Below are 14,686 nucleotides of genomic sequence, written 5' to 3' on the forward strand. Positions count from 1 at the left end.
GGACATCTGCAAGGAAGTTTGCGCGTGTGTGGACACGATGAGGGGCTACGCCGAGGATACACGGCCTCCTCTCGTTGCTGGTACTGCATGATGGTCTTTGGTTTTGGACAGAGACACACGCATGCAGCGTGAAGCATCCATGGTGTAAAGCAAAAGAGAAGTGTTTGGAAAGGGCAACTCCAGGTACGAGGTAAAAAAAATCTGGTAAAACAGAAGAAAAAACCACAATGCTGGTCTAACCGCTCGCCCTTGCGAAGAATCAAGGAAAATGAATATCCGTTTCGATGCTCAAGCTGCTCCGTTCGAAGTGTGTGCATGTGTGAAGTGAAGAAAAGCAAAGAAAAAGAAATAGAAACGCCACTCTTCTGAGTTTTCTTTGATTAGAGTAAAACGAAGCATAGACGCTCACACCGTGCAGCTACGCCGCTTTTCTTTCCCCGACGGGCAAGATGAAAAGGGAAAGTGTCGCTGAGTTCTTCGATGATCCGGAATGCGAACAGCAGTGATAACAAAAAAAAGAATTCTTGTAAGCAAGATTGCCGCCAATTGGCAAACATTTTGCTTTAGAGCGCAGAGTCGTTATTAGCATCATTGAACTGCTGTGGCCACACCAACTCCGGAAGCCTAAAGCACAGGGATGCTACTGAGAACAAAAACTCTTGTTAAACTTGGAGGCGACGGTGGGTTTGTTGGGAGGTCTTGGCGTCCGCGAGTCTGCGTCTTGCCCGTACATCGGCGCAAGCTGCTCATGACCATGACCGCCTTGACTTCGTCGTTGAACTAATTTGATGGTTCCGTTCTCCATCAATTGATTAACGCTTAAGCTGAAGTGATGGGTCTTTTACTTCTCCTTTTTCTGAGCATCAGCTTGTCTTCTTTTCCTCTTCTTCTGCGTCTCAGTTTTACTACGACTATTAGCCTCTCTCTCCTTTATACAATAAACAGTTAGCAGTCTTTGAAATCTAAGAAAGATCAGCCACGCAAGACACCTTCAAGTTTTTTCTTTCTCTTTTTCCACGTTACTTCCTCAAGTTCTAAACACTCCTTTTACTCTCCCCTCTTCTCTCTATCTTTTTCGGCACATAACACCACTCAAAAAGCATGTCCCTACAAGAGTTAAAAGAGACTGAACAGTTCCTGCAGGAACTCAAGAATGCAGGGACCATTTCCGAGGAGGAGTACGCGAGACGCTCCGCAAAGGCGTTCGATGCTCACATCGATCGGAAACAGCGCCCAACGCACACAGGAGTGAAGGAGTATCGAGGAGATTCTCACACAGGGGAGAACGACAAGCCCAATCCCTGGAAGAGAGAGCGACGCCAGTACATTGATATGACGGCGAAGCTCATGGAGCCGCGCGGAACGGAGGAGGAGGAACTGGACTTCTTCCAAACCTGTATGTGTCGAAGGTGAGGTGCGGGCTCCTCACTCCGGGTGAGTCCCTGGCATGCCAATACATGCTGTACGGGGCTGACCTCAAGGTTTCGTGGCGTCTTTTTCTTGGCCTGCTGCTGCAGGTGGACGCCAAGGCGCGCATCAAGGCGCACAACTGGGCGATGACGGAGTTGTGGGACGCCGCCAACCTGGAGGTGACAGGCGCCAAGGTGGCGGACCTCCCGGTCCCGCGGCTTCCTCCGGTGCTGGGCGAGCTGAACGAGAAGATCCCCAGCCCCACAACGCGTCGTACGAGGGCGGCGCGGCCGAGAAGAAGACGTCCAAAAGTCTGGACAGGTATGGCGCGGTCCGCCGCAAGCCTCAAGAGGACGAGCTGCTGGGCGGAGGGTTTGCTCCCGTTTACAACGCGGAAGGGACCCAGACCGCGGCTGATACGCAAGACGCACCAGGGAGAAAGGTATCGAGAAGCACCCCGAGGTTTTCAGGCTGGGCTTTGCCGTTTTGCCGCCCTTAGCGCCACTCCCCCGAAAGGGGGGAACCAGGATAAAGCCCAAGGCTGACCAACGGTGAAAAGAATACCCCACACACTCCATGGCATCCCCCCGGGCAACCCCACCTTTCCAAACAGTGCGCGTTTCGTAAATCCCCACCTCGCTCCCTTTCCGCCGCTGTTCACGACTATGGTGGTTTGATCCTTACGGTTTCTTTAAAGTGGCGCCTGTTGCGCGCGACTTCCAGGAATGCTCCCCGCCCTCTGCGCGCGAAACGCCTAGGCGATACACCAAGAAAGCCAGATGCCATCCCAGCATGTGCAAGTACTTAATCCATGCCCCGCCGACTGGGAGAGAACAAACGGTCGGCTCGCACCGCCGGCCGCGCAGGCAATGCCAATCGACGCCCCGACAGCCACCGTAGACTTTTTTGCACAAAGGCAATTTAACAGCAGCCAGTTGAAATGCATAGACAGCGGCACCGCACGCGTCGATTGCCGTTTTGAAACGGTCTCTCTCCCGCGGGAACGGCGCAGCCAACTGAGCGGAACGTCTTGGAAGAAGGCTTCGCACACACATTTTCCGGTCTCATTCGGCACGGGCCAAACAAGGGCGGGCAGTAACAAGCGGGGTTCATATTGTGAATTCAGGGCTTCTGCGTTCCGCTGCCGCCTCTTTCCCCTTCGTTGCGCGAAATGGCCCTCTCGCTTTTGCTTCAATAGGGTTTCCGGCCCCCTCCCCGCCCGCGGCGCCTGCAAGGTGAAGGCGTGCCGCCGTATTCTGTCGAATCGCGCTCGTGCTTGCGTCGTTGCGACTGGTGGTTTTTTTTCTCAATTTCGCGCAAGGTTCTCATTTTGCGCCGTCTCGTAATCCCGCTTTTCTATCAGTAGGGAAGCGGGGGAGAAAGAGGGGGGGGAGGGGAGAGGGAAGGGAGCTTCATTTTGTCTGTGTGAACGTTCTCCTCCTTTGACAGCGTGGCAAACGGAGAAAGGGAAGGAACGCCAAGCAGAGCGTGAGCAAAACACAGCGACCTCGCAAGCGAATTCGCATTTGGGTCACTCGTTCGAGTATGCGTGGCATAGGTGGACGAAGCGTACCTTGCCCTGTCCTTCTTCTTTAAATAGTCTGCTTGGTTCCCCACGTTTTGCGACCATGATAGCGTCATCTCCGCGGAACAAGAACAAAAAGAGAATGAAAGAGCGGTAACGAGGAGCGTTGATGTTCCCAAGACAGTTCGTAAGCCGGCATTGGATGAGCGCTAGACCAGTGCACGAGATAAATGCAGAAATCGACCTTGCGTTCATTTCTGCATTCACAAGTTTTTCCCCCTTTATACATAGGGAATAAGTGCGTCTGGAGCCTTCAATCACACGAACTATCTTTACTGTTGAATAGGTAAAGTGGTGCCGAGGACGTTATTGAAACTGAAATGAATCCGGTGGTGCGGCCAAGATCCTTGTTATGTTCTACCCCGCTGCTCATGGAAATTTATCCCAACACCTGGAATTCCACCTATTGCGTTTCCCAGCAGTGAGGAAATCCGCTTTAGAGAATTCAGCGGTCGACTCGGTGTGTTTTACTCACGCATACCCCCAAAAGGATGTGCTCGTGTCTTGCTCTCTCAATTATGTGACAGGGCTTTATCACCTTGCGGTGAGTAAATACAGTGACGGGGCGCCTCTTGGAGGGAGCGACACTTCGGCGCTTTATTCGCCACGCAAAAATGACGTGTTGTATGTTGAGAGTAACCTGAAGGAGTTGCATTCGTGCAGTTTGTTTTGGGGCTCCTTCAACGCCGTGAAAATCTGGTTTGCACACCAAGAGAAGCGCAAGAATAGTTTACTCGTCGCTGCAATGTTCCCACAATGCGTTGAGACGTGGTGTCAACTGCTTGACGACCCAAGTGTTGGCCTGCGCAAACACTTTGCGTCCGATACATATTTGGTTGCACTAGGAGCCCACACGACGCTCTTGAACATCTTGTTCTCTGTGTCGGCATTCAAGCTGAATCTCAGGAGAGCACGGCGATGTTTATGTGGACAAGTTTTTGGCCGTACCTCCACAGACGAAGTGTTTTTGTCCGTGGAGCATAAGTTCAAGCTGTGCCACGCACGCTTGTCGTATCATAATCGCGAGAAGCGCTCGACTTCGACAGTGTCAACGACTTGGGCACTTGGCAAAAAGGCCTTTCTCAGCTTTATTATCCGCAAGATCGGAACCAGAGTATCGACAGGTTTTTGCCTGGAGTGGCCTTAAAAGGAATCGGAAAATTTCTATCTTCACTGTGTATCGAAAAGGAAAACCGTGTTGCGTCGACAACAAGCGCACGAAGTCTGCATACAACTAAAGGTTTACAACAAGCGCAGCAAAAAAAAAAAAAAAAAAAAGGACATGCACTTCGGGACAAACAGACGTTGACAGAACATCGCGCTAAAATGGTGTATTGACTTTTTGGCCGCAGAGATTTCCCTTGAAATTGGGCCACAAAGGCGAAAAGAAAAGGTGAAGGCTCCTTCGCGCCACACATGGCCATGTTGCTTCTACAACTCTCTCTCGTTGTCTCCATCCTTCCGTGATTTTGTTGAACTTAAACCCCGCGACCGTCGATGGTGGCGAACTGTTCGAAGCGCATTCATAAGCCGTAGTCAACCGTGTAATTGTTCTTTCCCGTCGTGGAAAGCAAAACTGAAGCTCTTTTTGTTTTTTGTTCCCTTTATCCAGATTGTAAGATGGAAACAGAGTTATCCCAATTGAAGACGGAATTGACCACTGTCAAAAGAGTGTCGAAGAGCTCTTGCGGGCGTCGGAATCGAATAGAAATATCAAGAGATGGATGACACGCCACCTTTCATCGATGACGTCACTTCTGCGTTTTCAATGTGGCGACTGAAAAAAGCGCAGGAGCTTGAAGAGGTCCTTGCACTTCAAGTACTTAGCCTGCTGAAAGAGGACCCGATTAAGTTATCACCATCCACACAATGAGTAATCACAAGAGCCAAAAAAAGAGAAATACTTATTCATTTGTGTTGGTCGACGTGCTTGTACAATAATAACTAAAATAAAATAAAATAAAAAAACACTCTCCTCCACACACGTGTGCACCGAAGTGTACAAAAGGAAAAAGAAAAAAAAAAGTTTTATATGCGACGCTGATAAGGGACGGTGCTCGATGTTTCGGGAGGGAGACAGTCTTCATTATGCAGGCGGACACTGAAATGCTTGTGTAATACTCTTCACGACTGCGTTTTTTTTTTCCTATTTGTTTCTTGTAAGAATACCACTCACACACACTGAATTGAAAGGAGACACCGAAAAGACATATATCCACTGTAGGAAGTCAGTGCATTTCGCTCTGCTGATTGCTAACGGATTTCTTTTGACACGGAAGCTGTTTATCTTTGGGAGCAGTACGGTTGTGATTCCGATAGTGATAGCGTTCTTTTTTTTTTCTCAGACGTGATTTGAGGAAGCTTGTCACCCGTTCTCCTGCTTACGAACACGACCATTTTTAACTAACTTCACGAGTGATTGAAATTGTCGTCTCATGAGCAGTTTTGGCTTTGGTAATGGTACCCCCGCAGGCCCCGGATGGGTCTCCCGTTTAAGAGTGCTTTTGGCGGCGGCAACGGCGCACCACAGGCACCACCTGCTTCGGCGTTCGCTGGCGCGTTCAACTCATCAGGAGGAGCGCAACAGCTCTCTTCTGCATTTGGTGCGAAGAGTGCATTTGGTGGTGCAGGACAGACGGCACAAGCTCCACCTGCTTCGGCGTTCAAGAGCGCCTTCGGACAACCGAGCAACTCTGCGCAGTCACCTGCAGCTTCGGTGTTCAAGAGCGCCTTCGGACAACCGAGCAACTCTGCGCAGTCACCTGCAGCTTCGCCGTTTAAAAGCGCCTTCGGACAGCCAAGCAACTCTGCGCAGTCACCCTGCAGCTTCGCCGTTCAAGAGCGCCTTCGGACAGCCAAGTAAGTCTGGCCAGACATCCAAGGGCAGTTCTGTTGCTGGCAGCGATGGCAATCGCACCGCTTCCTCTCAAGGGATACTCGGCGATATTGCGCCACTCCTTCGACCGGCGTGTTTGGGCAAAGGTGTGAGTGACAAGGAAACAACTATCGCAGGAAAACAATTTGCTTTTGGCGGCGATAACAAGTTTGGGACGTCGTCGCTCAAAATCCGTTTGGTCAAGCGAACAAGACGAATTCATCGATTCTTGGCGACGTTACAAAGACTGTCTTATCAACGGGCCTGACGACTTCAAGTTTGGTGGGACGGCAAAACCAAGCGGCTCGATTCTTGGTGATGTTAAGAAAACACCCGCTGCAAATGCTGGGTTCCATTTTAACTCACCAACGGCGAAGGACACCAAACCCACCACGACCTCGCCTGGAAACACGATTGCGAAATCCGGGCCCGCTGTCGCCACCACAGCAACAGCGAAACCTGAAGCACCTCCCGCTGCTACGACTCGCCGGCGGCGGAGGCGTCTGGTGACACATGGCGCTGCCAGGTTTGTGGAAGGTGAAGGAACTGAAGGGTGCCCACCTGAACGGCAAAACCACTGTGCGTTCCGACTGCTGGCCGTGCGCAAAGAAGCAGACATTCGTCCGAGGTGGCGTGAAGGTACCGGCGGAGGCAAATGCACCAAAGAGTGAATCTGTTGCTCCGACTCCTGCACCGAAGGTGACCGTTGAGGTCAAGGAATCTCCTCAGTCGGCAAAGATGCCGTCGTTGTTCAAAGCCCCTGTTATCCCCGCTGAGAATGCAGAAGCTAACTGTCTTGTAAAAGAGACTACTAATGCTGCCACTGTTGCTGTTCTTGGCAGCACGGCTGCGATGCCAATCGCACCTTCCACTTGCGATGATGACACCTGGCGCTGCCAGGTTTGTGGAAAAGTGAAGGAACTGAAGGGTGCCCATCTGAACGGCAAAACCACTGTGCGTTCCGACTGCTGGCCGTGCGCAAAAAACAGACGTTCTTGCGTGCCAGCAGCGCTGGTAAACCTTCCAACATTCCTGCAGACAATACGAAGACTCCTGTCAGTGCCGTCCCAGCTGCTGCATCGGCTTCCGCAACTTCACCGACTCTCCCTGGCAGCCGAACGTCTACCTTTAAGGACCCAGCCGTGCCAAATACTGTCGAAGAGAAAAAGACAATGCCGGTGCCCGCCCAGGAGACGGCTGTGCCAACGCAAGCCGCTAGCGTCCTCAACGAAAGGCGCCGACGGAACGGGTGTGTGGCGCTGTCAGATTTGTGGAAAAGTGAAGGAACTGAAGGTGCCCATCTGAACGGCAAAACCACCGTGCGATCCGACTGCTGGCCGTGCGCAAAGAAGCAGACGTTCTACTTGGACAATGGCACCAAACAAGTTGACTTGGCCGGGAGTGGGAAGCCCGCAGCCGCCGGAGGCTGTCACCAAGACGGCATCAGTCACTGTGGAAAAGAGAGACCTGTGGCAGCACCTGCGACTGCTCTGCCACAGGCGTCCGCGTTTACGAGCGCGTTTGGAGGATTGGCCGATTCGGTGAAGGTTCCACCAGCGACTTCCTTTAAGAGCGCCTTTAACCCACCGAAACCCCAGGAGGCAACGAGCTCCCCAACGCCGCTCGAAACAGCCGCCAGGCAGGCGGCGCCCCGCACCACAATTAAAAAAGGAAGAGCCCGCTCAGAAGAGCGGCATCGCTGAGTCCAGTGACGCTAGAGAGGGCGCTGCGAATGACGCGCGCTTGAGCCATGTGTCGAGGCGACACAAGCCACCCCATTGCCCCCTGTAATTTCCGGCGCTTCAAAGGAAGAACTTGAGGTGGCGTTGAGTCACACGCGCGAAGCGATCGTGCGCGAACTGCAGGACTACCGGCGTGAGCAGGTGGGGGGCCTGAAGTCTGTCATGACCGCTGTCGCGGAACACGCTGCAACTGCAACCGAGGTGCAAGGAAAAACAAAAAGATGTGCTGCAAGCCACGGAAACCGCGCGCGCCGCAGTGATTGAAGAGACAAACAAGGCAGCGGACCACTCCACAGAGTCAATCGAGAAAGCTTTAAAGGCTGCCAAGGGTGAAATCATTGCCGAGGTGCGTGACATTCTCCACAATGACCTTGTCGAGTTCCGCAAGCAGCTGTTTAACGACCTGCAGGGCGTTCTCACCGATCACTTTAAGCGTGTCATGAACCGCGACGCCGCCGAGAGCTCGGAGTACTTCCCCAGCACCACCGATGGCCTCCGCGCACAGAGTCCTAGCACAGCTAGCCACTTGGGCAACGCCTTCCGAAAGTGAGTTCAGCACGGTGCGGCAGAGGTTGAAGAGGCTTCGATGATTTCAACAGGAACACGCTTCTTTTAGGACATTAAATACATATCGCAGTGTCGTGTTTCGAATTTGTGTCTCGGATTCTGTTCACGTTGCTACTATCATCTCACAGTTTTAGGCAGATTAATCTCGCTTTAATGATGTTTTTTTTTTTGTTGAGGAAAGAGGCATCTTTAAGCTTGTTGCGCTGCGCAGGCGTCCCGAAGGCTGTTTCTCGCAGGTGTTTTAAATGCGGCGTTTTACTCCTTTTCCCCAACTCTTTTCTTTTGAATAATGAACTTGAGTTTTTGTGTTGTGTCAGCAGTTGTTCCTTCAACTATTATACCGTCGCTACGATTGTTTTGAGCGAGCGACTCTCTCTCTCTCTCTCTCTCTTCTCTCTCTCATTCATTAACGCTCTAACAATTGCATTAACTGCAAAGAAACGCAAAAAAAGCAACAACCGAAATGCTAACAGAGTAGAACGCATGTGTACAACGTTCCCTCAAAAGTGTTGGGATTCTGTGGAAGGAATTCTCGACCTCACTGTTTCAGGCACGACGTGAGGGAAACTGTCTTCTCTTTTTTTTTCTACATATTCTCGAACCCTCACACACACATGCTGCACCTATCTCTTTTTCTCCGTCCTTCACCTCTCATTCTCACCGCTTATGTGACTGTTCCTACTCGTTGACGACAGAACTGCGTGTGCTCTTCACCTTTGTGCTGCTATTTCTTTTGCTTTTTTTCCGCTGCGGACGCAAATTACGTTTGACAGAGCAGTTATTTGCTGTCACTTTTTTTTGTTGTTTTGAAAAAAAACATTTCCAGCACCGCGAATAACCAAAACGATGCCACCGCGGACGAAGCTGGACTCCATTTGTGAGGAGTGCGCTGACTTCTCGGGAATGGAAACCGAATCGCTGCAGACTCTGTGTGGACGAGTGCAAAGCATGGGCTGCGAGTGCAGCGCGTGTCTTTGTCGCTGCTGCCAACACTGAACCGCGCGGTGGAGCAGTTTCACGAGAAACACCTCAAACGACCAGTGCCGGTGTTCAGCAAAGACACCATCTTGAATCAGCAAGAGTCAGTGGGTGTTTTGCTTGGTGGGATTGACAGCCTATATCTGCAATGCAAGGAACTGCGCGCTGAGCTCCCTCCAGCGGCCGTGCGCCTGCACAAGGAGAAATCCACCACAGTACAAACCTATGCCGTGGGCTACTCGCCCCAGTACATTCAAAGCCGGAGCCTGTTTGCCTTGCCGGCGAGCAACGCAGACGCCTCTAAAACACTGATTAAGGACAACCCTGCCACCGTGCACGTGAAGGCAGCGTCGGATAAGGTTGGTACTGAGGCAAAGGAGACAGCTCTATTTGGCACTGCACCCCCAAAGAACCCGCCACCCTTCCCTGCAGTCGCTGGTGACTTCGGCGAAGCAGCTAAGAAAGCTCCGACTACAACGGGTATAAAGGCTCCTCTTGTGAACGCCTTTGCCAGCGCAGTGGACAACGCAAAAGCACCTTTTGAAACAGCCTTTGGCAAGAAAGCAGACACCAAAAAGGAGGACATTACGAAAGAGAAGCCGGCCGCGCCGAGCGCGTCAGCGTTTGGCGTCTCACCATTTGCCACGGAGAGAAGAAAGTCGATGATGCCCAACTAACACGCAGGCCCAATGAAACAGCACCCAAGACTGGGTTTGGCTTAGACTCGTTCGGATTCTCTTCCACAAAGCATGGTGCAGAGCTTCCACGGTCTGGCCAAATTGACGCAGCGAAGAAGGAGAAGGCGGCTGGTGAGGACGAAAAGACTGGAAAAGGAAGCAGTGAGATCAAACCAGCGGCTGAAGGGTTTGCGGCTTCTGCCGCCGCCGTGGGCAGCTTCCCCTTGGCTTCCAAAGGAGCTAACGCTTTCGGCTTTGCCGCGCCACCGTCGAAGCCAAGCACCTCTGAGGAGAAGCCGAAGCTGTCGCCTTTCGGGTTACCCTTCAGCACCGCCACCACCACCTCTGCGTCTGGATTCGGAGGCGGAGACATAATGAAACCTTCCGCCGGTGGGGACAAAGGTGCTGCTTCCCCAACCCTTTCGCAAAGGCACCGGCTGAAATGTCACCTCTACCTACCACGGGCAAGACCGCACCCGGCGGCTTTGCGTCAGGTACACCAGCCGCAGCGCAGGCGTTTGGCGTTCCCTCTCCCAAGTCCACCGCAGCTCCTTCTTTCGGTGAAAAGGACGCGCCAAAGGTGCTAGACAAGTCGCCCTCTCCCAACCCAGTGCCACCTCCGTCTTCTGGTTTTGCGTTCCCCACTGCCAAACCGAAGGAGACAGCACCGGAGGCCAAGGTGGAACAGCCTCAGATCGCATCAGCGGCACCGGCGAGTGTCCGGCCAGCCTTTGCTTCGTCTCCGTTCGCAAAACAACCCGCCCTGGTGACTGGCGCCGTCCTGAGCGAGGCTGCACCTGCTGCCAAAACTGGAAACGAGGCCGCCCAACTGGAGAGCGCCTCAACCGAGCTAGCAACGGTGCCTGCTGTGGCGCCCCTCCAGCAAGATACTGCCTCAGTAAAGCCTGCTGAGGCGCCGTCCACCAAACCTGCCAGCCCACCAGGCAGCGCTGCGTTTTACAGCCGCCGCGGGGGCAGGTTTCGCACCGAAACCGTCTTCCGCGTCGCCGTTTGGACCTGTCCCACCGTCCGTGTCTGGTTTCACCACTGGCGCGTTTGGAAAGGCTCCTGTAGCGCCTTCTGCGGCTTCTGGTAAGGGCGTCGCTTTTGGCCTTGGCGGCGGCGCGTCACCGCTTGCGTCATCTCCGTTTGGGAAGACGGCAGTAGCTGCTCCCTCCGCGAAACCAGTAGCTTCAACGGAGCAACCGGCAGTCACAGTTCCTCAGGTGAATCCTTCTCCCACCGCCCTCCCGCCAGCTTCCGGGCAGAATGCTGCGGCAGCTGTTTTCCCGTCCGCACCCAGCCCATTGACTGCTGCAGCAACCGCAAACACAGGAGATGCCACCTCGGGAGCGGCGCCTGCTGGCGGTTTCGGACACCTGTGCCTTCTTCCAACACACCCCTGTCACGCCTCCTGTCGCGCCTCCTGTCACTTCGCAAGAAGTCGAAAAGGGCGCGTTTCCCCAGGCAGCTCCCTCTGGTAATGCGGCTGCTACTCCCGGCGTAACAGCAGAAAACTTAGCGGGCGGGTTTGGTCTTCCGCAGCAACCAGCTCCGCAACGTGCGGCAGTGGGAACATCCCCGTCCGCGGAAGGGAACGCTTTTGCGAATGCTGCACCGCAGAACGCTTTTGGTGGGCAATCCCAGAACGGTTTCGGGCAGCAGCAGCAGCAGCCACAGCCCCAACAGGGTGCCTTCGGCAAGCCCCTGCCCAGAGCGCTTTTGGACAGCAGCAGCCGCAGCCTAGTGCCTTTGGACAATCTGCGCAGGCACCGCCACCGCAGCAGTCTGGTTTTGCCTCCGCTCCTCAAAGTTCTTTTGGCAAGGCGCCAGCCACGCAGAGTGTCGCAGGTCAGCCCGCTCCCCAGCAAAGTGTTTTTGAAGTGCTCCAGCGCAGAGCGCCTTTGGACAGCCGCAGCAGGCACAAAGCGGGTTTGCTCCGCCTGCACCGCAGCAGAGCGCGTTTGCCGCAGCCCCTCAAGGTGGATTTGCTAAAGGTCCAGCCGTTCAGAGCGCCTTTGGCCAACCGCAGCAGCAGCAGCAAAGCGGCTTTGGTTCTGTCCCGCAAAACGCGTTTGGTCAGCCGTCCCAGCAGAGCGCCTTTGGACAGCCGCAGCAGGCACAAAGCGGATTCGCTCCGCCTGCACCGCAGCAGAGCGCGTTTGCCGCAGCCCCTCAAGGTGGATTTGCTAAAGGTCCAGCCGTTCAGAGCGCCTTTGGCCAACCGCAGCAGCAGCAGCAAAGCGGCTTTGGTTCTGTCCCGCAAAACGCGTTTGGTCAGCCGTCCCAGCAGAGCGCCTTTGGACAGCCGCAGCAGGCACAAAGCGGATTCGCTCCGCCTGCACCGCAGCAGAGCGCGTTTGCCGCAGCCCCTCAAGGTGGATTTGCCAAAGGTCCAGCCGCTCAGAGCGCCTTTGGCCAACCACAGCAGCAGCAGCAAAGCGGCTTTGGTTCTGTCCCGCAAAACGCATTCTCGTCTGCCCCAGGCGGTTCTGCCTTTCAGAAATCGTCGATCTCTTCTTTAGCCGGTAACTACGCCCAACCCACCCAGCACACTGGAGTTTTTGGCTCCCATTGAGGCGGCTTTGTCGGTGTCTTTCTTGCAGCCCTCAGTGTCCGTCAAGCAAGTCGCCGTCGTTAATTCTGTGGTGCTTTTTTCACTTTTGTAACGTTTCTGCCATTAACATAGAAGGAAACCCATGGCTCACTTCTGGCTGGTCTTCTCCTTCTCCCTGGCGTGTGTGCGTGCATGCACCTGCAGGGAAAACCCTTTGAAGCGGCAATGTGCGTGCAACGACTCGGCCGCTGTTCCTAGCGCGCCACCTTCCGTAACAGTGGACGACCACGTAATGCTTTTACTCCTACTTCCCTCACCGCTGCCACTCTGTTCTCGATCACTTTTCCTCCACGGCGACACCACACACACACACACACACACACACACACACGCATTTTGCACTGGATCTAGTCAATCGCACCTTCTACCGTTTATCTCTTTTTTTCTTTCTCAATCAATGGATAGTAATGAAACCGGTGACATCTTCCAGGTCCGGACGCTAGAGGAAAAGACCTACCCGAGCTCATGGTTCTGTTGAGCCACCTCACAAAAGTCGACGAACTCACGGAGGAGAGGTTACACTTCCTCTTTGAGGAACGTGTGCGAGCAGGTGTCGTGACCAAGGTTGTCGATGACACGTCAAAGGGGATCGTAATTGGCACCGCGTCTCTAATATAGTGGAGCGCAAATTCGCCCACGGCGGGATGTGTGTCGGGCACCTTGAGGATGTAGTGACGGATCCACGATACCGCGGCCGTGGGGTCGGTGCGTTGCTGATGCGAGAGTTGCGTGCCGTCGCAATGGCCAGGGAGTGCTACAAGGTGATCCTCGACTGCAACGACGCAAACATACCGTTCTGAGCGCTACGGATTCGTCCAGTGTGAAAACCAAATGCGACTGGACCTTTCCCCGTATTCTTAATCTGCATCCTGCGCGTGCACCCATTCACGCTCATTGGGCCTCTTCGTGCCGGAGGGGTGGGGACAAGCGTCTCGTGCAGCAGTACCCCCATTCTCCTCTTTTTGTTTCTCTTTTCTTATGAGTTTCATGACGGACTTGCTCATTCTTCGTTAGCCGACTGCCAAGGTATTTATTTCCTCCTCTGAACTGCGTTTTGCGTCACGTTGATACGCAACCTACAAAGGATGGCGCTTTTGTCGGCAGCCAACTGGCTATTGTCCGAACAAGCGCTCTTGATGTTGCAGGACTCGACTCACAGAGCTGTCTACAGTCCTCCAGTGTTCAGTGTGCACATTTTTTCTTCCTCTCCGACTTGTTCTGACGCTAGGCTTGCACGTGACATCTCAGCAACTCTTTTTTTAAAATTCTCAGTGTAACTTGCGAAGTAAAGAAGCCTGCACACTCGCAAAAAAAAAAAAAACGAGCTAGCTGGTGCACAGCAGCCGCTTTTCCCTGATTTTCAAAAGTTGCCGATGCCGAAGGAAAGAGAGAGCTTTCCTTCTCGCGGGCTAAAATGTCTGAGAGCACTCGGATCCGGTAGCTTTGGGGAGACGTTTTTGGTGAAGGATGACCAGGGGAACCGGTTCGTTGTGAAGCGAGCGCGCGATGGCCGCGAGCCGGAGGACAATCCTCAAATCAAAGCTGAGTCAAACCTGACGCCCCTTGCCAGCGAGCACGTGGTCAAGCTGCTGGACATTTGGAGAGAACCCAATGATAACCGCACCTGCTTGTTGTTAGAGTACTGCAACGGCGGGGACCTCGAATCTTTTTTGGCTGCTTCCTATCCTCTTCCCGAGCGCACCGTGGTCGCGTTGTTTGTACAGCTGCTCATCGGCCTGGACCACATTCACCTTCACCACCTTCTTCACCGCGACATCAAACCTGAAAACATTTTGCTCCACGTCAGCAAAGGGTTCGGCGACGCTGTGGTGCCCACCGCTAAAATTGCAGACTTCGGCGTCAGCAAGAGTCTGACACACACCGATTCGCCCGCCGCGACTCGCCTGGGAACGCCGGTGTATCATTCCCCGGAAATACTCACTGGGCACCGGTACACTCGCAAGACGGACGTGTGGAGCATGGGCGTCGTCTTTTATAAAATGTTGACGAACCGGATGCCTTTTGAAGGCCAGACCATCGTCGACCTCACCCGGTCGGTTCTCCACGACGAGCCTGAACACCCATCCCTCATTGGAAACGATACCGTCGTCTACCCGCTCGACCTCGGCGACGTGGTACTGCGCATGCTCAACAAGAGCCGTTCCTCCCGCCCGAGCTCTCGGGATTTGCTCGGTTCCTCCGTTTTTGCCTCCGTTTTCACCGAGTGGCCGTGGA

General features: G+C 53.8%; 2 protein-coding genes across 2 annotated transcripts; both read left to right on the top strand.

Moving 5' to 3' along the window:
* Positions 1–10,276: 10,276 nt before the first annotated feature.
* Positions 10,277–10,930, top strand: LOC126766852 (transcriptional regulatory protein AlgP-like). The gene has a single exon (XM_050484540.1). It carries the CDS (start codon positions 10,277–10,279, stop codon positions 10,928–10,930), a length of 654 nt encoding a protein of 217 aa, XP_050340497.1.
* Positions 10,931–11,172: 242 nt separating this feature from the next.
* On the top strand, positions 11,173–12,412 carry LOC126766853 (uncharacterized). The gene is made up of 2 exons (XM_050484541.1): positions 11,173–11,685; positions 11,732–12,412. The coding sequence occupies exons 1-2, from the start codon at positions 11,173–11,175 to the stop codon at positions 12,410–12,412; spliced, it is 1,194 nt and encodes a 397-aa protein (XP_050340498.1).
* Positions 12,413–14,686: the final 2,274 nt, after the last annotated feature.

This window comes from Bactrocera neohumeralis, unplaced genomic scaffold (genome assembly GCF_024586455.1).
Source record: "Bactrocera neohumeralis isolate Rockhampton unplaced genomic scaffold, APGP_CSIRO_Bneo_wtdbg2-racon-allhic-juicebox.fasta_v2 ctg2661, whole genome shotgun sequence".
NCBI classification, from domain to species: domain Eukaryota; kingdom Metazoa; phylum Arthropoda; class Insecta; order Diptera; family Tephritidae; genus Bactrocera; species Bactrocera neohumeralis.

What these genes read in the sequence shown, in the direction of transcription:
- LOC126766852 (XM_050484540.1), top strand. Translation starts at nt 10,277, where the DNA reads ATGTCACCTCTACCTACCACGGGCAAGACCGCACCCGGCGGCTTTGCG.
- LOC126766853 (XM_050484541.1), top strand. Translation starts at nt 11,173, where the DNA reads ATGCCACCTCGGGAGCGGCGCCTGCTGGCGGTTTCGGACACCTGTGCC. An exon ending in AGCCACGCAGAGTGTCGCAG is followed by an intron (nt 11,686 to 11,731) that starts GTCAGCCCGCTC and finishes GCTCCAGCGCAG; the next exon opens with AGCGCCTTTGGACAGCCGCA.